Source organism: Aspergillus mulundensis, assembly GCF_003369625.1.
Source record: "Aspergillus mulundensis strain DSM 5745 chromosome Unknown scaffold_0, whole genome shotgun sequence".
In the NCBI taxonomy this organism is placed as follows: Eukaryota; Fungi; Ascomycota; class Eurotiomycetes; order Eurotiales; family Aspergillaceae; genus Aspergillus; species Aspergillus mulundensis.
The window spans coordinates 2,867,122-2,891,048 of NW_020797888.1; the positions used below are offsets into that span (position 1 = coordinate 2,867,122).

Genomic DNA, 23,927 nt, shown 5'->3' on the forward strand with positions numbered 1-23,927 from the left:
ACCGTCGAATGACATCCAACAACAATGCATACAAACTGCTAAGGAGCAAAGTAGGGTACAAGATCATGAGCTGAGAATGAACGATTGAACGCTTAGCGACTGTTGCTCTATGTAGCACTTTCGCTTCCTCAATCTTGGCCCGGATTGCCCCTTCATCATTGTCAATTCCATCAACGAGGCTCAAGTACTGCAGGACTGAACTCGGGCTATTTTCGGAGCACACGTAGCGGGCCGAGCTCCACCCTCTCTCTCGGTTCATCTGGCCATTGGCTGCAGGCTCTTAAGCTTGAATTTCCCCCGCCAATGAAGGGTTTTACCAAAATCAACAGGGCTCCACTGCGGCTTGAAAAATGGCAAGGATTAGAAATCAGTGTATAGAGCCTTGGGCGTCAGGCTCTATACTCCGAATAAAACCGAAAAATTTGCTTCACAAGCACCGTGACTCTTCATCCACCCTCTGCATAGAGCAGATCGCCTCAGGCCACAAACATCTACACCTCTTCAATCAATCTCCATTCACCACAACCAACCATGTCTCCATCACCCCAATCTCCCCTATTCCAACCCCTCCGCATCGGCACCGTCACCCTAAACCACCGCGTCATAATGGCGCCCCTAACCCGCCTCCGCGCCTCCGCCCAACACACCCCCCTCCCCATCGCAAAAACATACTACGAACAGCGCGCCTCCGTCCCAGGAACCCTCCTCATCAGCGAAGCAACCATCATCTCCCCGCAACACGGCGGGTACCCGCACGCACCCGGGATCTGGAACGAGTCGCAGATCGCCGCGTGGAAGGAGATCACTGACGCCGTGCACGCCAAGGGCAGCTTTATCTTCTGCCAGTTTGTGGCGGTTGGACGCGTTGCGGATCCTGCGACGCTGAAGGGGGATGGTGGGTTTGAGGTTCGGGGTGCGAGTCCTATCCCGTTGAACGCTGAGGATGGGTATGGGGCTGTTCCTAAGGAACTCAGTGAAGAAGAGATCCAGGGCTGTATTGCGGATTTTGCCACAGCCGGGAAGAACGCCATTGCTGCTGGCTTTGATGGCGTGGAGGTCCACGGGGCGAACGGCTACCTTGTTGATCAGTTCCTGCAGGATATGACGAACCAGCGAAGCGATGGATATGGTGGGAGCATCGAGAACCGCGCGCGGTTTGGGATTGAAGTCGCTCAAGCCCTCGTCGACGCGATCGGTGCTGAGCGCGTGGGCTTCCGACTTAGTCCGTGGAATACGTGGCAGGGGATGAAGATGGCGGACCCGATCCCGCAATTCAGCTATATCACGCGCAAGCTGAAGGAGATGGGGCTTGCGTATCTGCATGTGATTGAGTCGCGGGTGATCAATAACGTTGATTGTGAGAAGACGGAGGGGATTGAGTTCATGCTTGAGATTTGGGGGCGGACGAGTCCGGTTTTAGTGGCTGGGGGGTATAATGCGGAGAACTGTCATGCTGCGTTTGAGGAGTATAAGGGGTGTGATGTGGGTGTTGTCTTTGGGAGGCATTTCATTGCGAACCCTGATTTGCCGTTTAGGATAAAGGAGGGGATTCCGTTGAATAAGTATGACCGTGCGAGTTTCTATGCGATGATGCAGGAGCAGGGATACATTGATTATCCGTTCAGTGAGGAGTTTTTGGCGAAGAACTAGAGGCTTGTTTGCTTCGTTCCAAGGTTGCTTTGGATGGTCTTGGGACTTTGGATAGACTTGGCATTTTGATTAGACTTGGGATGGCGAATAGACAGAACTAGTCAAATATCGACCAGAAATAGAAAGCACCCGGCAGCTTCTATATCGACCATCTTGGGGTCTTGCATCAACCCCAATTGATAGCAGACTCCAAGCGTAAGTGGGGTTGCCGCGATAAGCTGCGGGGTCGGCAATGACCTCATACATAAAGCACCTGCATCAAGTGCGTCCGTTGCAATCTCTTCATCGCAGGCGCCATTTCGCCAGTTCCTACTCTGAATCGTAGATCAGCATATACTATACCGGGGAATCAAGGATTCAAGCTATCAGCCACCATGTCCGCATCCTACACCTTCCCCGGCACGGCAGTCATAACCGGCGCAGCAGGAGGCAAGCCACACCCCTCTCCTCCAACAAACAACCCCTAACAAGACCAGGAATCGGCCGCGCAACAGCCATCGCCTTCGCCGCATCCGGCTGTACACGCATCGCAATAACCGACCTCCCAAACACAGGGCTCGACGAAACCCAGCATCAGATCCAATCCGCAACATCCAACAACGTCAACATCCTCTCCTACCCCGGCGACATCAGCGACGAGTCCTTCGTAACCGCCTTCATCGAAGAAGCCTCCAAAACATTCCCCCGCCTCGACTACGTGATCAACTGCGCCGGCGTCCTGCAGAAAGAATTCCTCCGCTCCACAGACGTAACCGCCGACCAATTCGACCGCATCAACGGGATAAATTACCGCGGGACATGGCTCGTTTCGCGCGCGGCGTTGCGCAAAATGGTATCCCAGACGCCTGTCTCCGATGGCGCGGAGACCTGGAGACCGCAGACGCGCGGGGCAATCGTCAACATCGCCAGCCAGCTGGGCGTTGTCTCGCGCGCCGGTGCAGCGGCGTACTGTGCGTCGAAGGCGGCGATTATCGGACTGACCCGCGCCGACGCGATTGATTTTAGTAAGGATCTGATCCGGGTTAATTGTGTGTGTCCTGGCGTGATTGATACGAATATGACGACTAAGGATGAGGAGACGAGGAGGGCTTTGGAGCCGGCGGTGCAGATTGCCCCGATGGGGAGGATGGGGGATCCCAGGGAGGTTGCGGATGCGGTGCTTTTTCTAGCCTCGAACAAGGCGAGCTTTGTGCAGGGGCATGCGATGGTTGTTGATGGGGGGTATGTTATTAATTGAAGTTGAGAAAAAGTATGTGTAGTTAGGAGAAATGGGGATGCGTTGGAGGAGCTGTGGATAACGCAGAGTGAGATACATGTCGAATAACATGTCAATGTCTTGATTCACAAATCATGCGGTGACGTGTCTTCCAAGAGAAGCCGGCTGGTATTTATGGATACCTTATTAGAGAAGACCTTTTCCGGCGAAGGGTGAGGTACTGAGAAAAAGTCAGTATTATCAAGCGTAGTTACCCAGAGATTTCTCGTGCAAGAACAAGTCGCAGAGCTGCTGTGTTTGCTTCCGGATATCCAGCATACGAGACGTCATTTGGAAATCCATGACCACGGCCGGGCAGATAGGCTAGACAACAAAGAAGCGCGGTAATATCTTGGAAATGAATGCCCATCCTGTTGCCTCATCGAGCCACCACACGATCGGCATGACCTTTCCCAATTCTGCGGTATCCACTTGCTCAGGGGTGCGCGGATCTTGCATTCATCGGGATAGCCTCATCGCCGATCGATCCGAGAGGAGCCGAGATGACGAGGCCCCGGTCCCAACATTTTCGATATGCATACTCTCAGCTTTGTTGACAGATCAGGGAATTTGTGACGCCGTGATGAACTCAGAGGTTGAGAGATTCTCGTCGCCGGATAGGATTTATATATCTCTATTAGCATTACATATTAATCATGTTATATACCCTGCTCCCCAAATCGGTGGAGCCCTTTACCATACGCCGCGCGGCCTAAAAGCCTGTCGTAGCATTTAAGATGGAAAGCTTAGTTAGACGCATAAGCCCCCTTAACCATCTTGAACGACTCAGTAAGAGCCATGTCGTCGGTTTGAACTGTCTTAACGCAGTAAGGCAGAGCCTTACTGGCAACGTTGCTGTAGAAGCGCGAGGTCTCGTCAGACACCTTGCCCAATCCGCGGAGGATCTGGCCGCGCTGCGTGCTGTTGAACTGGTTGACGTTGTTGTAGAGGGCGTTGTCGAGGGTGAGGCCGGTGACGGTGAGCTAACCGCACCGTTAGTATTGGGCACGCAATAAGGGGAAAAAATAAGAGCGGAAATGGTACCGAGTGGAACGCCTGGCACAGCGTCAACTGAGTGCTCTCCTGCAGCGCCTTGGAGGGCTGGGGCTTGTCGAGGGCGGAGTCCTCGTTCTTCACGGTGTTGAGGTAGGTGGCGATCACGTCCTGGCATATTGCATTAGTTTGCTTGTGAGAGGGGGAGGGCAGGAAGTGAGCGTACATCTGCGTCAACGCCCTCGGCACCATCGCGCAGCTGCTCGAGCTGGATGTTGGTGTGCAGGTAGCCGAGCTCCAGCGCAGCAAGGCGGTTCTGGATGACGGGGGCGATGTCCGTGGTATTGTTGCCAGCTGCGGAGGCGGAGAGGGCCAGGGTGGCAGTCAGGAGGACGTTCTTGAGCTGCATGATGAAGGGATAGAGTAGGACGATCGAAGGCGCAGATTGATGGAGGAATCGTTCTGGATGGAATTATCGAGGCGGGAAAATTACCTAGGGGACCCTTTTATAGAGGCGAGGCATGATTTGTATTTTGTTCGTCGGATGGCGCGGCCCTCGCCATGACACAATGCCCTGGTTTGTTGGGAAGTCAGGCTGGATCCGATCTTCAGGGACCCATCGTGATAGACAATATACGATTGATTCCACCAGTCTTGTGGAAGTGAATCGCAAGATTTATCGATTGCCCGCAAGCTTGGTGTTGAGAGCAGACGCGAAAACAACAACTTACAATTTGTACTCCTCCCTCACTCATATCACGGATTTCGATTACCTCTTTCTTGATCGAGTGACCTCCATCCGGAATCACGGGAGTGAGCTTCTCAGCTTATGGAATCAAGATCCTGAATTTGTGTTGAGATGCAATTGCGATAGACCGAACGAGTGGGCCGTTCCCAGCGATCGTCAGGTTCGCCGGCCCACGGCGGCACCAGAACAAGAAACAGCACCCAGGCACCGAGATCTACCAAACCATGGAAGATTAGTGACAAATTTCTCGCTTATCACGTACCCAAGTATACAACCCTCATATACCTCGCTTCCGGAAGAGCCACCCTGCCCTGCGTATCAACGACGTCTTGTTTTACGACGTGAAGGGAATGACCTGCGTCATCTTTGACCAGAGGTCAGGACATGGAGGGCAGCCCTTCATCAACGCGGAAAAGGTCTTTCTGCAAAGCGAACTAGTCTTCCAGATCTGTGATGCGCAATGACCAGATCGCCTACCTCCTTGTTTAGCTTGGCGTGCTACATCACGCAAGATGCTCCATGTTGTCCAGTTCGTGACAAATGGGTACAGCTAATTATTCAAGCGGAGTGTGGCCTTGAAGATTGTGCGATCCTTGCTGTTTGAATACCTCAACTGCAAAATTGGCAACGCCGCTTTTCTGTCTCTCTACTCTGCCAAATTCGTTGGGCACTTCGTGATGGATTTGTTCAGGAATGATTGGGTAGTTAATGTTGATGAAGAGAGAGGCATCCCACTGCCGGATCACGAATGACATGGATAACTGGAAAGAACCTGGGAGGAGGCTAGATTGCGCAATGAGAATGAGAACAGCCTTTCCGGTGCAGCTGCGAAGTAGCAAAGCCACGTGTAGAAAGATGAAAGTATGTCAAGAGCTGCTATTCAGGCGCATTGAAGGACATAACTCAGCAATTCAACAAGCCCATGACCCCGCGCTGGGAGGTTGCAGGTGGCTGGATTAACTCCGGGAGATTGTCGGGAAAAGAGCCAAGCCCAGGAGATTACATAAGCACATTCTTTCTTGAAATGGACTAGCGTCTATCCAGGTGTCTCGCTCGCGTCTCGCGTCTAGCATTTCACAAAACACAAACAAGCCCCCAGAGTGGTCCGAACTACCACTGCCTGTGCCAGATACAGATTCCTCAAGGTCGGATGTCTTTACAATGGCAGTTCACCGTGCTGAGGCTGCATCAAAGCTGGCAGAATCGCTCCTGGGCAGTGCGTACTAACACGACCGGAACCGAAAAGACGGAATTGCCGCGATGCAGTTCACCACACCCATGCGGAAGAAAAGATTAGACTTTTGCGACAGTCCTTGGAGAGCGAGCTTGATTGGACCCGCAGCCTGTAGCCCGTTGCTCCCACGGGAGCTTTCGCCATCCAGCCTAGTGACCCGTTGTTACCCGATCTGATGCAAACAGCAAGGGTCTTTGTCGAAACTCCCAGAGCTCGGCTTCCTCCACAAGCCAGACTTTCCAGCGACCTAAAAGAGGTGAGAGGAAGACAAGTCTCCTGGGTTCTGCATTAATCTGCCTCTTGTCTTTCGATGTTTCTCCTGGCTATCACCGAGATGATTCTCTTCTCCTCTCTCTTACCGAGCCGCTTGATGGACGGGGCTGGTGGACAACTGTACAACGGACGAAGGATCTTTACGAGCTACACATTTGGAACCCGGAGGAATACCAAGGAAAGACCCGCGATGATTTTTGGGTTGGGGGCCTCCATCCACGGTGCCACCGATCCTGGCAATCGCGAGTATTCGACCGGGCAGTCGGAGCCGCTTGAAATGCCGCCAGGAGAATTTGAGCAGCTTGACTGGGGCATCAAGTGGCCGCCATGGTGGGAGCTTCATGGCATGCATTATGGCTTCTCAAGACTGCTCTGGTTATCCAAACCCGAATGCATCTCCTCCACAATTCTATAGGCTCTATGCAGTGTATCCAGGATTACCTCCGGCTCTTCTACTCTCACATTGCATGTTGTGCAGGAGGAACATGGTTGTTTTTCTCGCTATCCACCGCGCCTGTCCCCTGCTGCACGGCCAATACCATCTCAAAGGCCGCCTGGTACACAGCAGCCGCAAAACCAGTGTTTGAGTCAAAAGCTCGCTTGCTTCCCTAGTTCTCCACCGACTCCAAAGCCCAGAAAAGGCCCAAACCTCTGATATCGCCCACCTACTTGCCCCCTGCAAACGCCTTGCGCAGGAGCACCGCACGGTGACACCCAATCGCCGGCCCGACGACCGTCTCCCCTCTAAAGATGACGACGTTCTCCAGACCCGGTCGTAGAACCTCCTCAGACTCGTAGACGAACCCCTGGGCATACATCTCTTCCTGCTCACCCCTTCCCCGTCCTGAAGCCTATGCGCAAATGCCGGACTCCAAAAGCTCCCATTTCCATCGCAAGACCAAGATACTGCTTGTTTCGTGTGAAATTGCCAGGCATTGACATCGCCCCAATTGTTTTCCTATGGTATCCCCCACGCCGCGCAATGAACCGAGCGATCTCTTTGGCTGAGGAAGTGGTGTAGGAGCCAGTATGTACGTGGGTGACTTGCTTTATCTGCGCGGTTGTATCCGCTACGACAGAGGGATAATTCTGCCCGATTATGGCTGCTGCTGCGCCGTGCATGTGTCGAGGATATTGCGCCCGTCGGCGAGATAGATGTGCCTTCCGCTGGCGTGCGTGACGAGGTGGATCTCGAGCCATGGAGCGGTGGAGGAGGGCGGGCTTGTCGTGTTTGGGTATAACAGGGCTGAGTGCTGCAGGGGGAGATCGCCGTGTCTGTCTTAGTGGGAGTCTTCAACCTAGGGGCGATAATTTGCCGAGTGTACGTCAGTTTATTCATGGCATGTCGATTTTCCAGGACGGAGATGATGAGAGCATTCTTTTTTGACTGTCCATCAAATCCGGTTGATAGACAGGTCGAACACAAGCCAGAGCTGAAATTCCAAGTTTCCGCCGGAGATCGCATCCTCACTGAGCCGACTGTTCGAACCTCGAGGTCTGCTTGTTGCATCCGCTATCCCCAGTTGCTAGAAAATCCAGGTTTGGATCTCAATTTGTACGTTGAAGATTGAGCTCCAGGCCACCTCATGTCGACCTCGGGAGGCTCACTCGGAGTGCCTGTATTACAGGCTGCGCCGAATCGTTCAGCCCATGGTAGTATTTACTATTTGAGAGCCTCAAAGATGGTTGGAACTTTGTGAGGTGAATACTTCCGGTGGGTTAAATGATACCTTTCAAAACGCATAGTGTTCAATACATATCCACGGCGGAAAGACGAGGTGTGCTTAGTGTTTTGTGGGCAAATATAGTTGTGAGAGGGATGGTCTTGGCAGCGGGTTGGTCTACAACGGAACCTCGTAACGACGCGAAAGCGAAGGCCAAGGACAATTGTTTTCTACTGATCCTGATGGAGCGGCAGCTGTGTTGAGGTAGAAGAGTATGCTTCCCAAGGTTTCATGCGTACCTTAGAATTAGCACTGTAGACGCGTATGCATCTCGGAAGCGGCATTGGTTACACCCGCTGATGGCGTGCCTGCCAAACAAACCAAAGGACCTCCCCAGAAGGTTTTAGCGGTGAGTCACTATTTCTGAATTCAACTACCATGAAACTCGAGTAGGCTCTTATGCTATGTGCCTTCCAACAAGGGGTTCCCGGCTCAGAGCGTTTCTAGGCCGGTTGGCTCCCAAGTGTCACGTCTAGCTGCGCGAAAACAAGGGGAACAGTGCCAATGCCAGTTATCCTTCTGTGACTCAGAAATGAAGCCATAAGTTATGAAATGAGATAAAGTTGGAAGCGTGGTGTTTGAGTGGTTTGGCAGCGGACAAGGCTGGAGGGAGCTGCGCCAAGCGGGACAAGGGTCCGGACCACCCCAGAACCTTTCAGTTCTTCACTCCTCCACCTCCCCATTCACTCAGCCTCATCTTCACCATCTTCACTTCCATCCATTTTGCCACCAGCTCAGCTATTTAAGCATGGCCGACCCCGCGGCCTCGCCATTCTTTCCGCAGCTTCCTCCCAGTCCTCTCCTTCATCTCGAACTTCCCCTACGCATCAACCCTTCCCTTCCCAGTGTAACACAGACACTTCCCCACTCCAGCTTCACTCCTCCGACCATGGCCAGCTCGGGTCCCATCGACCTTCGGGTCCACGAGCCCGATCTCAGCCAGATGCTGGATCTCCAAGATCGAGTCATTCGCCAGAACCGCCTTTACATCCCGCCGCCAACCTGCCTCGTCTGCACATTGTCTCCTGACACTGTGGGCAAGCTTGCGCTTTTGCCTTGTGACCACCACTACTGCCGCAATTGCCTTGCGCGTATGTTTGAGGTCGCAATCTCGAATGAAGCGTCGTTTCCTCCCAGCTGCTGCAGGTCACGCCCGTTCAGCCTCAACAATGTCCACTATTTCCTGGACCCGGAGCTGCTGAAGCGCTACATGAAAGCAAAGGCTGAATATACCGCAACCGATCGGCTCTACTGTTATGACACCAATTGTGGCGCTTTCATCCACCCGTCTTCCATCGAGAACGACGTTGCGATATGCGCAAATTGCGGAGCCGCAACCTGCACTCAATGCAAAAAGAAAGCTCATGACCCTCTCGACAGGTGCGTCGCCAATGCAGGAGAAACTGAGTTGGAGGCCACTGCAGCTCGCAAAGGCTGGCGGCGCTGTCCTAACTGCAAACGCATGGTCGAACGAGTCGACGGTTGTGCTCATATGTTGTAGGTACCCCGTTGTCCACGGCCATGGCAAGAAACATTTACTAACCACTCCGATTTAGATGCGTCTGCGGGACTAACTTTTGTTACCAATGTGGAGGCCACTATCGCTTCTGTGCTTGTTCTCGCGATGCGGGTTTTCCACCTCTACCCCCGCATTACGCCATGCAGGAACGCGCGTTTCTCAGACCACCGCGACGGGCTCGTGCCGCTCCTCCGGCTGGCGCCCCGATGGGCAATCCAGTACCCGCTGTCGCCAACGAGCTCCCTCGCTTGCCTCCAGCCGCAGATGAGTTTCCACTGGGCCACCTAGCAGACGTCTTCGAGGTCCCGAACCATCGCCCTCAGGTAGTGCCTCGTCCTCCCGGTGCCTTTCCAGAGGACGACCTACCCGCAGCACCCCGACGCAATGCTCCAGGCAATCCCGCGGCTAGAGAGCAGGAGCCCATGACTTACAGCGAAGCCACCCGTGGCCGAGCTCCCTTTGATGAAAACGACCCATTTGTCCATGCTTGGCGTTACGCCTACCAGACGTTTGGGGGACTGGCAACACCTGAGCCTACAACCTCGCTAGTCCAACAACGCCGGCATGCACTTAGACGCGGTGATACTTACATACCTCCTCGCGGGAATGCAGACACACACACCACTGGGACAGCCCCCGCACGCACTAATATCGCAGTCCCTGCACCTTCCGAGCGCCGTCCTTCTCCACGAGAGCGCATGTCCCTTGCTAGTGATCCAGTCACCCGAAACGCACAATACAACCGCTGGTTACAAGATAATAACCTCGTCCCACCCCGCCCGACTACGGCTCCGCCTGTACCTAGGGAGTCCACTACCCCACTCGCTGCGCCTCATATACCCTCCCCCGCTCGTCGTATCCTCCCCCTAGTATCCCAGCACGTCGCGGAGCAACTGAACGTCCGCGACCCGGAAAATGATTCGGAACGCCTTGAACTTCTCGCACGTGTCGCACGTCTCGAGACAGTCCGTGCCGAGCTCGAAACCGAGCCTCCGACCATGCCACAGCACACAGCTACCGCTAGACCCTCCGCTCGTCGCGGCTTCCTCGACCGTCTGAATCTGCGCTATCCCCGCCCCCCTGCTCGTCCCCTGCGTCGGAATAGGAATCGCGTGACGGCCTCCAGCGTCTCCGATACCGAGGCACATCGTGAAGCTTGGACCCGTGCTTGGACCCGTGCTTGGACTCGCGCTGGTGAAGAGGCGTTTACTGATGCTTACATCCAGCATGTTCTTGAGGAGGAACGTGCGGCTAGTCATACCGAGGATGCAGGTGCTGAGCCCATGGATGAGGATGGCAATGACGATGATGACTTCACCATCGTGGATCCGCCCTTGTCGCCTCGCGAACCCCTGTCGCCCCGCGAACGCGCAGAGCGCGAGTTCTGGTAGACGGTTACCTAGAAGCTTGCTATTCTCGCGTCTGTTCGGGATATTGGCGTTGGTTTATGAAATCTTTTCGTGTTTCTTCGTATTTCGTTTTGTGTCTGCAATTTTCCATTTTTTTCTCTTCTTTTCTTTTTCTTTATTTTCTTTTCCTTCAATCTACAGTCTGCGTTACGTTCCACTTTACCCTTTACCCCAGTACAATGTTTGGCTTGTTCTTTTGTGAGGTATGTCTGGATATTTTGTCCCCGACCATGGACACAGAGTCTAGTTATGAACGAATACATCCAGTTTAGCTCATCATCGCAAAGTTGTCACAGGGATTACTGTGACATTAGAAGGTTCTATGTTGCGCCTGAACTCGTACTCGTTGTGATTAGGTCCTTGCCGAATGGACAACGCGTTCGAGCGCTGGGATTCGACTTCGCGGGCGAAAAGAGAGCTAGGTACTGCGAAATCATAATATTTAAGAAATATGACATGAATATTTCAAGCTCAATAACATGCCATGGATGCTTAACCGCACAAGGAATCTTCCACGTTTTCACCAAATCCCTTTATTTCGGAGTCCTATCCCTGCCACTCTAGCAAAGAGGCTGTCAGCCGCATTGCCCGTCCTCACTACTCCTTCCGGTTCCTGTCTCAATAATCTCTCCTGGATACCATCCGCCACCAGTGTCTCCTTATCAACTGTTCTATTTTGGACTGCCCATTGCTGCTCCAGCCGCGTGATTGCGAGAGAGGGCCACGGGACCTGGTCTGTATCGGGAACCGGACGGCTCGGACGGGCTGTTAGTGGCTGTGCGTAGATACAGTAAGAGTTGAGGTGGCCATCAGTGGGATGAGCAGCGCGGGCTTGAGACCTTTCGCCGTCGGTGTCTCTGTTCGGGCGAAGTAGTTGTTTGAGACTAACAATCAATTGTGTCAGTGCACGGCGCTCATGAAGTCAGCCCGGCACTGGAGAGTAGCTCGTTCAATCATCGTCTTATTGGTGCCAACCTGTCTCTTGAGCCGGGAAAATTGCTGATAGCCTTGTCGTAGTGTTCCTACACCTTTCAGCCTATCATAAAAGAAGAATGTTAGGCTTGTCATGTGGATGGGCCCTTAAGCTTTGACGATACGGAAGTCCAAACCACTCCCCTTGGAAGCCCTTCAAAAGGCAAAATTAGAGACCAGAGGGAATCTGCTTGAAGAGTTTCGAGAAGCAAACGGCAGTAAAAACAACACGAAGGCCGCCATAGGTGAGCCAGGCGACAAGCACGTGACCTGTACGATAAGCGAAGGCGTCGCGGAACTCATCCCATTGTTACTATGAGAACACTAAGCATAATCTCACCATAAACATCCAACTAAGTCCAATTCGGCTACCTTTATATGCTTCGGTTTTTGAATTATCTTTCTGCGGTTACCCAGGCCGTAGCGATGGTGTTGATTCCAAGTGCTGCTAATGCAAGCGAGAGTACAACGCCGCTAAGCCGGGAAGGGTATAGCGCCAACTTGACAGGAATGCCTCCAGCTGCCCATGGACGTTTGTCTTGTCCACTTCTCATCGCCATTGCCATCGATAGCGCCTTCGAGCCATCACCGAGCAGTTCAGATTGCGGTGGGAACGAGGGTATTTCAAGTCTGTTCAAGTAAGATTCTGAAGATGGAGATCAAGGCTCTCTTGCTGACGTGGCTGTGAACAACACCCAGATCATAACACAGGCGAGACTCTGCCCACTTCTCATCGCCATTGCCATCAACAGCGCCTTCGGCTCATCTGCTCGGAGCCCAAACTGAGGTGGATACCTTGGAATATTTAGTCTGTCAAAGTAGGATTCTGAAGATGGAGATCTTCTCTTGCTTACGTGACTGAACAACATCTAGACCACAACACAGGCGAGACTCCGCCCAGGAAAAGGAAAGCCATGGCACCTAAGGAAAGCTCCGACCCGGAGATTTCGGATTTCGAGAAGGATCCAGAGATGATGAAGATGACGTGGTCCCTCATGTCCCATATAATGAACAAAATGCTGCGCTGGGACATCCCTGGCGAGACCGCTACAGCTCACGCTTTTCCCATCAGAAGTCCAGATCAAGTTCGGAAGGAATCTGATTCGATGGCTAAGAGAATATTTCAAAACTACGAGACTTTGAATGCAATCCTACAGCGTCATGAGCCTACCATACACAATCGCTGGCTAAAAAAGAACCGCCGCCAGAAGCTAGCAATCCTGCTCGAGGGTTGGCCCAACATGCCGGCACAGCACCGTCCTGACATTGAGGTTGCGCGCCAATGCGCAGGTAGCAAGAAAGCGGGCTCTGAGAGAGAGCAACGCCATCGAGAGGCATTAATGTCGCCGTATATCAATCAGGAAGACTTGCTCGTTCCGAAGGCACTCCTGCTGCTGATTAACTCCCGGGGACGCCACGCTCCTTCATATTTTGCCGGTGCGGATTTGGAAGCTATGAGTCTGGCTCTTAGGTTTCGAATGATTGACGTTGCGAAAGTGGAGGGTTACSTCATTCTATTGAACGGCTTCGTGGAAAATACGGGCGAGTATGGCAAGCTCCTGGAAATGTGCGATGAACCAGAAGCGTATGAATGGTGGATTACGGAGTATCAGTTTGAGCCAGGCGACGGCCTCCTGGTTCTGGAGGCCCAGGACCGACTCTTATCTTTCCTTGTTCACTGCTGTCAACAAATTCTCCATGACATCCCAGAATCTACAATGGTGACCGATTTGTTTCCAGTCCTTCCAGAACCGCTGCTAGGCCAAAACAACAAAACAGTCGGCTTTGAATCTCTCGTTGTACTGACCGCCGAAGCCCCCTTTCGTGTCCCGGCAAAGCTCGATCTCTCACTCGTCGAGTCATTACTGACTGCAAGAAGCTCGGCGGCCGAGGATCATCTGTGGGCGCTCCGGGAAGACCCAGATTACTTCGCCAAACGTCTCCTTGAAGCAAAAGATCATCGACGTGAAATGCTGAAGGACCCGAAAGGGAACAGACACCCATTATTATTGGACAGTCGGAATCATATAATATGGGCCCGTAGCCTTGAGAGCATGCTCGTGGAGGCGCATGTGGAGCTGGAGACATTTTCCGAGCTCAGTCGGCAGGCCAAACAAGTGGCACTGCTGCAAGTAAAGCACAGTGCCGTTATATTGCCATCGCAGCCACTACCCGACGAGTATTTAGAGGCGCTGCTCACCTTCCGTTACTTCATTACAGACGCTCTCAAGAAACAAATCCACAAGCTCGTTCATGCAGCACCACTTTCAAGGCCTCTGCGCAATAGCTTTCGGAGACTATCACCATCCGATCTACCAAAGCAAGGCGGCGCGCTTAACGGCCCAAGTTTCGACTATACAGGCGATGAAAGATGGAATAGAGCTGAAGGAAGATTAGTTGCCCAACTGAACAATTTGTCGGAAGAGCGCTGGATATCGACGATCGTTCCGCTTCCAATCCTTGTGGATGAGCTTGAGCGGATAGTCCAATCCGCGCCCGGGGTCAAGGATCTGTTGTCTCCCTACGTCACCCGTGTTTTGGGTACAGTATCGATTCTGTCCCAATGCCTACACCAGCTTCATCTATACCAGCCATGGGCCCGGACCTGGGAGTCGGAAGTGCTCCTTCCCCGAGATAGCATGAAAGCTGAATTTAACGCACGAACAAAGCCTTCGACTGAGATATTAGCTGCCCTAAATGAAGATAACCTGAAGGAAGCGGCCAGCCTCTGTGATCCATCTGGTGGAAGGTTCCATTATCCTTTCGAAAAGCGCCGCACAAAAGAAAATGTCAACACACTTCGAAAGGCCGAGCGTCATCTGGACGATTTCTGGCAGGCCGTGGACAAAGTTCTGCTCGCCAAAGTCGGAGATCTACGGGATACGGCTGTTGGTCATCTCTTGTACCAGTCGCGCATACTGCGGCGAACACTGGAATGGACGGAGCCGGAAAATCGACTGCCTGCACCTGCCGAGCGATCTCAAGCTACCACATCGGAACGTGACATTTACGCGTCGTATCAGGCAATATCAATGGTCTACCGTGGTCTCTCCGCTAAGGAACTTGACGTCCCTCACAGCAAGGCAAAAGTCAAAACCCGCGGTGCTCAGCAACCTCAGGACCCTGCCGCACCAACCGGCGCAATGCTACAACTGGACCTTTCTGACTCGAACCCCACATTCGCGGTCGACTCGCGGGCACTCAAAGTATTCCGTGCAATCTTCTTCAATCCCGCCATTAGCTCCACCCCGGGAGAAGTTCCCTGGAGCGATTTCTTGCACGCCATGGTTTCGGTGGGGTTCAAGGCAATCAAGCTATATGGCTCTGTCTGGCAGTTCCGGCCGACCCTACTGGACGTCGAGAGGAGTATCCAGTTTCATGAACCGCACCCGACCGGCAAGCTTGCGTTCTATGTGGCTCGCAGGTATGGCCGGAGACTATACCGTGCTTACGGGTGGGTTGGGGAGACGTTCGTGTTGGCGGGGAAGTAGGGTGAAGGCTAACCCACAACCGTGGAGCTCCTAATGCCGCTTCCTCAGCGAAGCGCATGTTTGTTCTTTGCGCTATGTGGGATTTACACTTGTGCGTTTTTCGTTCTCAGTCCACCTGTAACAATCAATCTGTGTCCCCATATTCGCCCGCTTTTTTTGTTCCTCGCCGAAAAGTCAGGACACCGATAGGAAGGTGTTCCGCCAGCGCTAATGTTTATTTCTGTTTACGTGAGTCTGTCTGTTCGATGCCGAGCTTGCGAAGATAGGAGGTTACGAGGTAAACGATGTTCCATGTCAAACGTCCGTGACAAAATCATTTCTTTTTACAAGGGGCGAGTATTTCTATATTCTACGCCTGTACTCAGCAAAAGCGATATCTCATTTACGAGTTCATTTTCGTTTCCCATCCTCATACCTCGCTGAACTAACTCTCAACTCTGAGTCTTCCCAACGGAGCCCAGGTAAGTGGGATACTCATATCAACTAAATTAGCCTCCGGGCCTTGGTATGCAGGTATTGCGGCAAGGACAGGATCCCAATACAGTCGAAAGATCTGTTCACAATGCCCCGTCTCCAACCACAGAACACCCCTCAGATGCAGAAGGACATCATCCCAGCTCTGCAGCTGCAGGGATTCGACTAAGCTTTGTGCTTTCTTCGCGAACCAGAGAGTATGCGGCGTATTCGCTGAAGCCACGAGACCGATTGCGGTAATCCAGACATCAAGCAGTACATACTCCTGAGCTCGAGGAGAATCATCGAGATGCGCAAGGGCATTGACCAGTCGAGCGACAACGCTGCCCATGATCACAGCGTGCGAGTAGTACGTTGGCCCGTGGATAATGAACATATACAGAATGACTGCATAGCGAATGCTTTCTGTAATGGGCGATTCTGGAACTGCCAACCCGGTGGCGTCCGGAGCGGACAGGAGTAATCGATGAATCACGAAGCAGGTCAGGTCATGAAGTCTCGTACTTGACAAGGGTGCCTGCTGAGCTCTGTCAAATGCCGCGCGGAGACGGATCAAAACGCCACGAACTTGGGGGTCAGTTGTGAGATCTAGAACTCCAAGAAGGTCTGGATTGTTGATGGGGTGAGAGCTTGACATCAAATCAACCTGCCATTCCGGCACTAGGGGTATGCCGTCCCCAATGCCCTGGTCGTCCTGCGTGGGAAATTGTGGGTGGCCCATAACCAGCATTGATACCCTAGCCAGCGTCAGCGTCAGGGGCGCCTAAGCCTAAGCCTCGAGAAGAAATGTACCAGCTGATCATCCTCGCCGTCAACGGACTCGTCTGCCGCACTGCATTGATCCCACCTCTCATACCAACAAGCCTCTTCACTCCGTCAACGTGCATCTGGCTCGTCAGGATATTGCCCTTGCCAAACTATGCCAACAATGTCAGCTACTATTCATCCATCAATCTCGAAATCCGCAACGCAGGGCCAACTACCTCAATAGCAGCCAACGTGATCACTGAGTTCATGGTCCCGTCCTGCACGGCAAGAGACGGGTAAAGAACCTTCCGTCTCAGCAGCGCGACCGAATCAGCCATCAAGATCTCCGACGCATGGAAGCCCTTCTGGGCGAGGAGCTCTTCGTCAAGACATGCTGTCTGCAGCGAGACGTGAAAGAGCGCCGGATCGCCCAGTGCAAGGGGCCACCATGACACGAGAAATGGATTTGAGGTTGCGCTCAGGTCGAGCGGGTAGTATTCAAACGCGATTTTGTGGAGGACTATTCGGTCGTTAGTTGATTGGCTCGAGCCAAGGTATTTGGTGAGGAAGAGGACAGACAGCTGTGGATGAGACGCTGGACATGGGTCCTAGGGAGCCTAGTCGGCGGATATGACTCGAACGGATCGACGGAGCCGAACCGGTCGTTTATTTTCGCGACTTGTTCAAACGGCGGTATGGATAATGGTCGACACTGGCTCTGACCGGCTGGGGCCCTGCTTGGTGCTTGTGTTGACGGGAGCGGCTGGTTCGCGTATACGCACTCAACCCTCCGTTTAATGCATCGGGAACAACGCGGTGTGCCAAGGTCGCAGCTCGCCTTGTACTTGGCGCAAGCGGCGCACGCCCGACGGAGTGATGGGCGCATGTTCAGAGAGGAGATGTTGAGATAGAGTGATGGTGTTGTGGAGAAGCCTCGGAATCAGCCCACGCTGTCCTAGCTGACTTGAGACGCGCTAGCAATGCACCGCTGGCCAATGACGTTCTTGTCGCTTGGAAACGCAAGATACTGGTTTGCTGGGGGCAGGCCGTTTCCAGTTTCTTGGATCCTTTATCAGCGAGGTCAAAACATCTATGTACCCTCCCTCCTCGATACCCTCCAGACTCACGGATATTGACGTTACCACAGGCCGCCCTGATGTCCAAAACCGACACCGCAGGAAGCGCAGAATATATATATTTTCGTCAGGGGAGAGCGACCCGCCAGGTGGGCATTGATCAAGGGAATAGCCGCCAGCCTCGTGTACTCAAATTGCCGCTGCAGGCAGGCAGATGCTCTTCCTTTCCGTCTTCTTTGGAAAAACTCGGGTGAAAATGTCTTGAAGTCAGATGGTTACCTCGAGCACGAACATCAAACCGATGGTTAATCTGCTTCAATCAAAAGAGGATAAATAATTAATAATAAAATAAAATAATTAATAATTAAATAAAATAAAATAATTAATAATTAAAGAAAATAAAAATAATTTATCAATATAATCCTTAGTCTCCGAATCCGCCAAGACAGAATCTAGGAGTCTAGTCCGATTTAAGCCCTAATCATCCAACCTTTACCCGGGGTGCATGAAGCTGCGCAGTAGGCAGAATCAGGACTTGTTGCAACTGGGTCCATTACGGATCCCCGGTTGGCTGCCCCTGGAGGATGAAAAGGGGTGTTGTGAACCAGACAAGTCGGTATAAAGCTCCAATCCGCCCACGATAGGGATTCCAAGCCTCCCGCCTGGCGACCACGAGAATTCCCAGCTTTTCACGATGGACCAATATGACAATAGCACACTGCAGATTTCTGGGACCCCAGTACAGATTGGAGGGGTGTCTGCTCAGGAAGTACTCCAAGACCTCCTGACCGGAAGGCCGGCCTGGCAATATATCGTCACTTTTCTCATCGGACTTGTTGTCTATGACCAAGGTATGAATTACCAAACTCATAGGGACCCATGAGCTGATCTTCCAAGTACTTTACCTCCACCGCAAAGGCACACTCGCCGGTCCTCGCTTCAAGGTCCCCCTTACGGGCCCCTTCATCCAAGCTCTGCACCCGAAGTTCGACGCCTACCTGAAGCAATGGGCAAGCGGGCCCCTGAGCTGCGTATCGGTCTTTCACAAGTATGCTAGCCCCATTGAGGCCTTTGTAGGACACTAACGCCGGTAGGTTCGTTGTCCTCGTCTCCGACCGCGACCTAGCCCACAAAGTCTTCAAATCACCCACCTACGCCGAACCGTGCATCGTACCGATCGCAAAGGACATCCTCGGCCACAAGGCCTGGGTCTTCCTGCAGGGAAAAGAACATACCGAGTACAGGCGCGGCCTGACACCGCTTTTCACGAACAAGGCCATTGCATCGTACCTCCCCGCCCAAGAGCGAGTTCTAGCCGAATACTTCGAGAAGTTTGTTACTGCATCCGAAGGCAATGGCAATAAACCCATGGCATTCATGACACTCTTCCGCGAGATCAACTGCGCTCTTTCACTGAGAACGTTCTTCGGCGAGTATATCTCGCAAGACGCAGTCAAGAAAATCGCAGACGATTTCTACCTTGTCACCGAGGCACTGGAACTAGTCAATGTCCCGCTCTCGATGTACATCCCTTTCACCAAGGTCTGGAAGGGGAAGAGGACGGCTGATGCGGTTCATGCGGAATTCGCCAAGTGCGCTGCTACTTGTAAGGAGAATATGGCCCGAGGAGCGGAACCGACCTGTATAGTTGACCACTGGGTCCTGCATATGATGCAGTCCAATGCGTACCGTGATAGAGTCGCCGCTGGCGAAGAGAGTTGCGAAAAGCCAGCGAATCTCATCCGCGAGTTCACGAACACCGAGATCTCAGAAACACTGTTTACATTCCTCTTCGCGTCGCAGGATGCGAGTTCCAGTGCGACGACGTGGCTTTTCCAGATCCTTGCACAGCGGCCCGATGTTCTGGATAAACTCCGCGAGGAGAATCGGAAAGCCCGCGACGGAGACAGATACAAGCCTTTTGATCTGCCAATGCTCGAAGCCCTCCCCTACACCACCGCCGTGATCAAGGAACTCCTCCGCCACAGACCACCTGTCATTTTCGTGCCGTACCTCGCGACCAAGGCCTTCCCGATCACGCCAAACTACACCGTTCCCAAAGGGGGCATGGTAATACCATCCTGCTACCCGGCACTGCATGATCCTGAGGCATATCCCAACCCCGACGTCTTCGATCCAGACCGGTGGATCACGGGTGATGCAGAGAGCAAGACGAAGAACTGGCTGGTCTTTGGCGCCGGCGCCCATGATTGTCTTGCTCGGCGGTATGTGCCGCTATCCATGGCTGGGATGATTGGGAAGGCTGCGTTGGAGCTGGACTGGGAGCATCATGCCACGCCGTTGTCGGAGGAGATTCGGGTGTTTGCGACGTTGTTTCCTATGGTAAGCCGCCCTTCTCTAAGGACATGTAACTTTACCTGAGAGACAATCTCTAACCTCTATCTTCAGGATGGATGTCAGTTGGTTTTCAAGAGACGAGAGTAGTCGCCTTCATGGTAGGTATGGGCGTCGACATCGAGAGACGGGAGCATTCCAGGCGCGAGCTGAACAAACCTACAATTATCACTAATACCATTCATCATCATTTCTACCAGCTTCTTCCGAAGGAACGCTTCAATGTATAATTGAACAGTCCAATTGGGGTATAAAAAGACATGCTTCAAGAGGCCGCAGATGCTGGCTTGGCGGGCATTGTCAGGCACCCAAAACTGACCCTGTGATAAGGTAGAAACAGCCTCAAACCAGCTAGTTGTACCTTGAATGTAGCATCATGCTCGAGTTCTAACTCTCGCCGCTTTCTTTCTTTAACCATCCTGATACACCTCCATCACCGCCCATTCGCAGGTAACTCATGCGCCATTGCATTATGATTCCCATACAACTCTGCCCGATACGTATTGTCGTCCAGCTCCGCCTGCTGGATACCCGAGTACTCCTTTGCCGCCGTGCTCGCGGAGTCCGCGGGCGTGACGAGCGCACCCTGCGCAATCCGCTGTCGTCGTCGTCGCATGATGAACCATATCAGCGCAAGAATCACCGCCAGGCCCGCGACGCCGCCGACGACTCCTCCTGCGATTGCGCCCGTATTCGTTGATGAGGATGAAGATGTAGTTTCTGCGTCTGCGTCTGCGTCTGCGTCCGATGGTGTCGGCGTTGTCGTAGCGGTGTCCGTGTCCGCGGGTGAAGGCGTCGGCGTCGGTGTAGCGGACTCGCTCCCTACACCCAGAAACGCGACATTAGCTCCTCTCATTCATCGCGGACAAGAAGAAGAGAAGAAATGAAAGAGAAGAGTCCATACCAACACCCCTGGCAACCGGCGGAATCGCCGTCAAACTCTCCCCATCCGGCAAACCGTCCGCACACCCGACTCCCCCCGTCCTCGTCCCATTGTACACCAGATCATTCCGCGTGAACCCATACGAGCTACTCAGGCAGCAGAAATAGCCGTTACTATCGTATAGATCCCAGGTAACGTTATTCGCGCAGTGCGGGTCCGCCTCGATGAACGCCGCGCAGTTCGAGCTCGTCGGGCAGCACGTGTTGTCGTCGTTGCAGTATGTCCCCTCGGGACAGCAGTTGTGCCAGTCGTCGTAGGGGTTGGCGCAGGTTTCTTCGGTCGCGAGACAGGTGCCGTTGCGGCGGAGGCCGTAGCCTGCGGGGGGATCGTAGGCGGAGGTCGATGTCATTTGGAGATTTGGGGATGAATCGCTGTATGGTGGATGTGAGATGTATGAGGAGAACGGGGGAAAGCAGAACCAACCTTGGAACATTCAGGATCTGTGAAGGCAGAAATCGCTCGGAAATGCCAGGGCCGTGCGGTGGGGAGATTGGCGGGGGCAGGGCAGTTTCAGCCTCGTCCTGTTGGCTTGATTTAATCCTTCAACATGATGGCATTTGGCGGAGCGTGTTGATCGGACCCTCTCGGCGGCTGAGGCGCAGCTTAGTGGCCGGGGAGTGGACAGATCAGCACCCGACATAACTGTGGGGAAGGCCTATGCCCCGGCTGAGTGGCTGTCTGTACAGCCCCCAAGCGCGGTGCCTGTTAGTGAACTTAGTGCAGGGCCGGCATGCAATAGGAACGGTGCTCAGCCCGATCTCAGCCCGTCCACGAGTAGCATTCCGCAATCCTTCTCGTATAATTGTCCTTTACTGGAACATCTCGAGGGGACCTGTGTAGCATATCGGGTTCGCGGTGCACTTTCTTGGGTGAGGTGAAACAAACGCCGGACTAGGACGATCCGTGCAGCGGTCGCAAAGATCAAATCATCAAACCCACAGACCCTTTAGCCATAAAAAGCGCTGGAAGGAGGGATGCCGGCTCCTAGATATCATGCCTCGCATACCGACTCGCCATCCGAATCCTCCTCCCCTTCCACCACAACAAAAATGGATAAGGGACAAACAAGACCGTTAAACACCCCAGCAACGTGCAAGCCCACCCAACACCAAGATTATGGAACATCGCCGTCGCGAAAAGCGGAAACCCGGCGCCAAACGACGAGCGCATGAAGTCGTTGCCTGCTAATACGGACGCCGCGTACTTCGGGTATGCGTGGGCCTGGTACGTGAAAATACTGTTAAAGATTAGACACCCGCCGACGGAGAAGAGCATGGACGCGATAATAGGGATGACCCAATGCACGCTCGCGAAATTCCCCGTCCAGCCGAACCAGAAGAGGGAGATTGGGAGGCATATACAACCCACACAGGCGGGCGGAAGCTGGCATTCCGGTGCGATGTTGCCGTTGGTATCGAACATTCGGGTCTGGTAGTGGTATTTCCAGTAGAAATACCATGGGATTGCAAAGACATTGTTGCCGATGAAGATGCCGAGGAAGGCAAGGCCTGTTTGTCCGGCATTGAAACCGTGCTTTTCTTCGAAGATTATGGGGAAGGCTTCGAACCAGATGTAGAGGATGCCGTATATGAGCGCGATGTAGAGGTTTAAGAGCAGGATTATCGGCTCCAGGAAGGAGAGTTGGAAGGGCCGGATTAGGGCTTCGAAGAGGATGTCCTGGCCAGGTGGTGATCAACAATGATTTTCGAATCCTTGATTAACGACGCTGGATGGCTTGTTCTTGGAAGGGAATGAATATGCAGAAGCTTACCTTCGATGACAGATTTTGAATCTCCAACTCCGCTTCAGCAACGCAATTCGCATCACCGGTGATCTTCCGAATCCGCTGCGCACGGTGGCTAAGGATAGTCGGTGCATATGTCTCCGGCAGAAGGACGAACAGCAAGACCAGCGTAAACCCAGACATCCAAATCAGCTGCCAAATAGTCCACGTCCACCCTTCAGCAGCAACTGCGAACCCTCCTACCAGCGGTCCAAGCACCGGCGCAGAAATCGCAAACGCACCCCAGATGGCGATCATGTAGTCGCGGATCCGAGGACTCCAGATATCACCCATCGACGCACCCCCGGTTGCAAGAGCAGGCGAGCCAAAGAAGCCCGTCAAGAAGCGGAAGGCAAGGAACATGCCTAGATTGGTGGCGTAGATGACGGCGAAGTTGAGAAATACGAAGATGAACAGGCTCACGACGTAGGTTGGGCTGCGGCCGATGGCTGGGAGCTCAGAGAGGGGTGAGAGGATCATGGGGCCTGGTGGAGGTTATCATCAGGTCGGGTCGTAGATTGCAATCTAGGTAGCCCTAGGAAAGCTATGGTAGGGTAGGAAACGAACCTACGCCATACCCCAGGACAAACACCGTCAGCCCAAGCGTCGCAGCTACCGTACTGATTCCGAAATGGGCTGCTGCACCCGGAATCCCCGGCGTATAGATCGCAGACCCAATATAGATCGAGAACGTAAGTAACCAGATTTCCGAGCTGACGAGCATTTTCTTGGCCACGCTCCAATTCTGCGGGTTCTGCGGCGGTTAGATCAAGCGCTTCGTTCAGAGAAAAGACAGACCTCGCTATCATCAGGCGCCCAAGTAATGATCCTCAGCGGCCCGTCGCCCGTCCTCGTCCGCGCAATAAGAGACGGATCGCGCACCGACCGAGACCGAGACGCCTGCGACATCAGGCTATATAGCCCGTGCCTTCCTAGATCCTCGTCCGAGTCTGAAGCCAGCGACTCCTCGCGCTTGAGGACCTGCGGGTTCTTGACGTAGATGTTCCATTTCGAGGGGTTCTGTTCTTCTGGGAACTGCAGGAGGCGGTTTCCGCTGAGGAATCGGATTGTCTGGCCGAAGCCGGTGTCGCGGAGGGTTTCGGTCATTGGCATGGTGACAATTCTTACTGCTTGCGGCGGACTGGTTGGATGAGCGGGTTTTAGTGGCGTATCTAAAATAAGGAAAGTGAGGTTGTTTTAAGCTCAGTTGCGGCTCTGGCAAGGTTCTGCCAACGGCCGGGTAGCCGGTAAGTATGACGCGAGATGGGGACCAATCATCGA

The 23,927-nt window shown here is 53.3% G+C and overlaps 8 protein-coding genes across 8 annotated transcripts; 4 read left to right on the top strand and 4 right to left on the bottom strand.

Annotated features, from left to right (window-relative positions):
- Nucleotides 1-531: 531 nt before the first annotated feature.
- On the top strand, nt 532-2,887 carry DSM5745_00715 (uncharacterized protein; the record flags this gene model as incomplete). Its single annotated transcript, XM_026742731.1, has 2 exons — nt 532-1,624; nt 2,127-2,887. The coding sequence occupies 2 exons, from the start codon at nt 532-534 to the stop codon at nt 2,885-2,887; spliced, it is 1,854 nt and encodes a 617-aa protein (XP_026608576.1).
- A 764-nt stretch (nt 2,888-3,651) lies between these two features.
- On the bottom strand, nt 3,652-4,307 carry DSM5745_00716 (uncharacterized protein; the record flags this gene model as incomplete). The annotated part of the gene is made up of 3 exons (XM_026742732.1): nt 3,652-3,888; nt 3,950-4,069; nt 4,125-4,307. The coding sequence occupies 3 exons, from the start codon at nt 4,305-4,307 to the stop codon at nt 3,652-3,654; spliced, it is 540 nt and encodes a 179-aa protein (XP_026608577.1).
- Nucleotides 4,308-8,766: 4,459 nt separating this feature from the next.
- DSM5745_00717 (uncharacterized protein) lies at nt 8,767-10,787 on the top strand (the record flags this gene model as incomplete). Its single annotated transcript, XM_026742733.1, has 2 exons — nt 8,767-9,374; nt 9,434-10,787. The coding sequence occupies 2 exons, from the start codon at nt 8,767-8,769 to the stop codon at nt 10,785-10,787; spliced, it is 1,962 nt and encodes a 653-aa protein (XP_026608578.1).
- A 1,904-nt stretch (nt 10,788-12,691) lies between these two features.
- DSM5745_00718 (uncharacterized protein) lies at nt 12,692-15,268 on the top strand (the record flags this gene model as incomplete). Its single annotated transcript, XM_026742734.1, has 2 exons — nt 12,692-13,273; nt 13,325-15,268. 2 exons carry the CDS (start codon nt 12,692-12,694, stop codon nt 15,266-15,268), a joined length of 2,526 nt encoding a protein of 841 aa, XP_026608579.1.
- Nucleotides 15,269-15,692: 424 nt separating this feature from the next.
- Nucleotides 15,693-17,375, bottom strand: DSM5745_00719 (Zn(II)2Cys6 transcription factor; the record flags this gene model as incomplete). Its single annotated transcript, XM_026742735.1, has 4 exons — nt 15,693-16,479; nt 16,535-16,659; nt 16,726-17,009; nt 17,069-17,375. The coding sequence occupies 4 exons, from the start codon at nt 17,373-17,375 to the stop codon at nt 15,693-15,695; spliced, it is 1,503 nt and encodes a 500-aa protein (XP_026608580.1).
- Nucleotides 17,376-18,259: 884 nt separating this feature from the next.
- Nucleotides 18,260-20,010, top strand: DSM5745_00720 (putative Cytochrome P450 61; the record flags this gene model as incomplete). Its single annotated transcript, XM_026742736.1, has 4 exons — nt 18,260-18,416; nt 18,463-18,613; nt 18,660-19,908; nt 19,975-20,010. 4 exons carry the CDS (start codon nt 18,260-18,262, stop codon nt 20,008-20,010), a joined length of 1,593 nt encoding a protein of 530 aa, XP_026608581.1.
- A 343-nt stretch (nt 20,011-20,353) lies between these two features.
- DSM5745_00721 (uncharacterized protein) lies at nt 20,354-21,212 on the bottom strand (the record flags this gene model as incomplete). The annotated part of the gene is made up of 2 exons (XM_026742737.1): nt 20,354-20,742; nt 20,825-21,212. The coding sequence occupies 2 exons, from the start codon at nt 21,210-21,212 to the stop codon at nt 20,354-20,356; spliced, it is 777 nt and encodes a 258-aa protein (XP_026608582.1).
- Nucleotides 21,213-21,847: 635 nt separating this feature from the next.
- Nucleotides 21,848-23,753, bottom strand: DSM5745_00722 (MFS transporter; the record flags this gene model as incomplete). Its single annotated transcript, XM_026742738.1, has 4 exons — nt 21,848-22,540; nt 22,635-23,131; nt 23,214-23,400; nt 23,445-23,753. 4 exons carry the CDS (start codon nt 23,751-23,753, stop codon nt 21,848-21,850), a joined length of 1,686 nt encoding a protein of 561 aa, XP_026608583.1.
- Between the last annotated feature and the right edge of the window lie 174 nt (nt 23,754-23,927).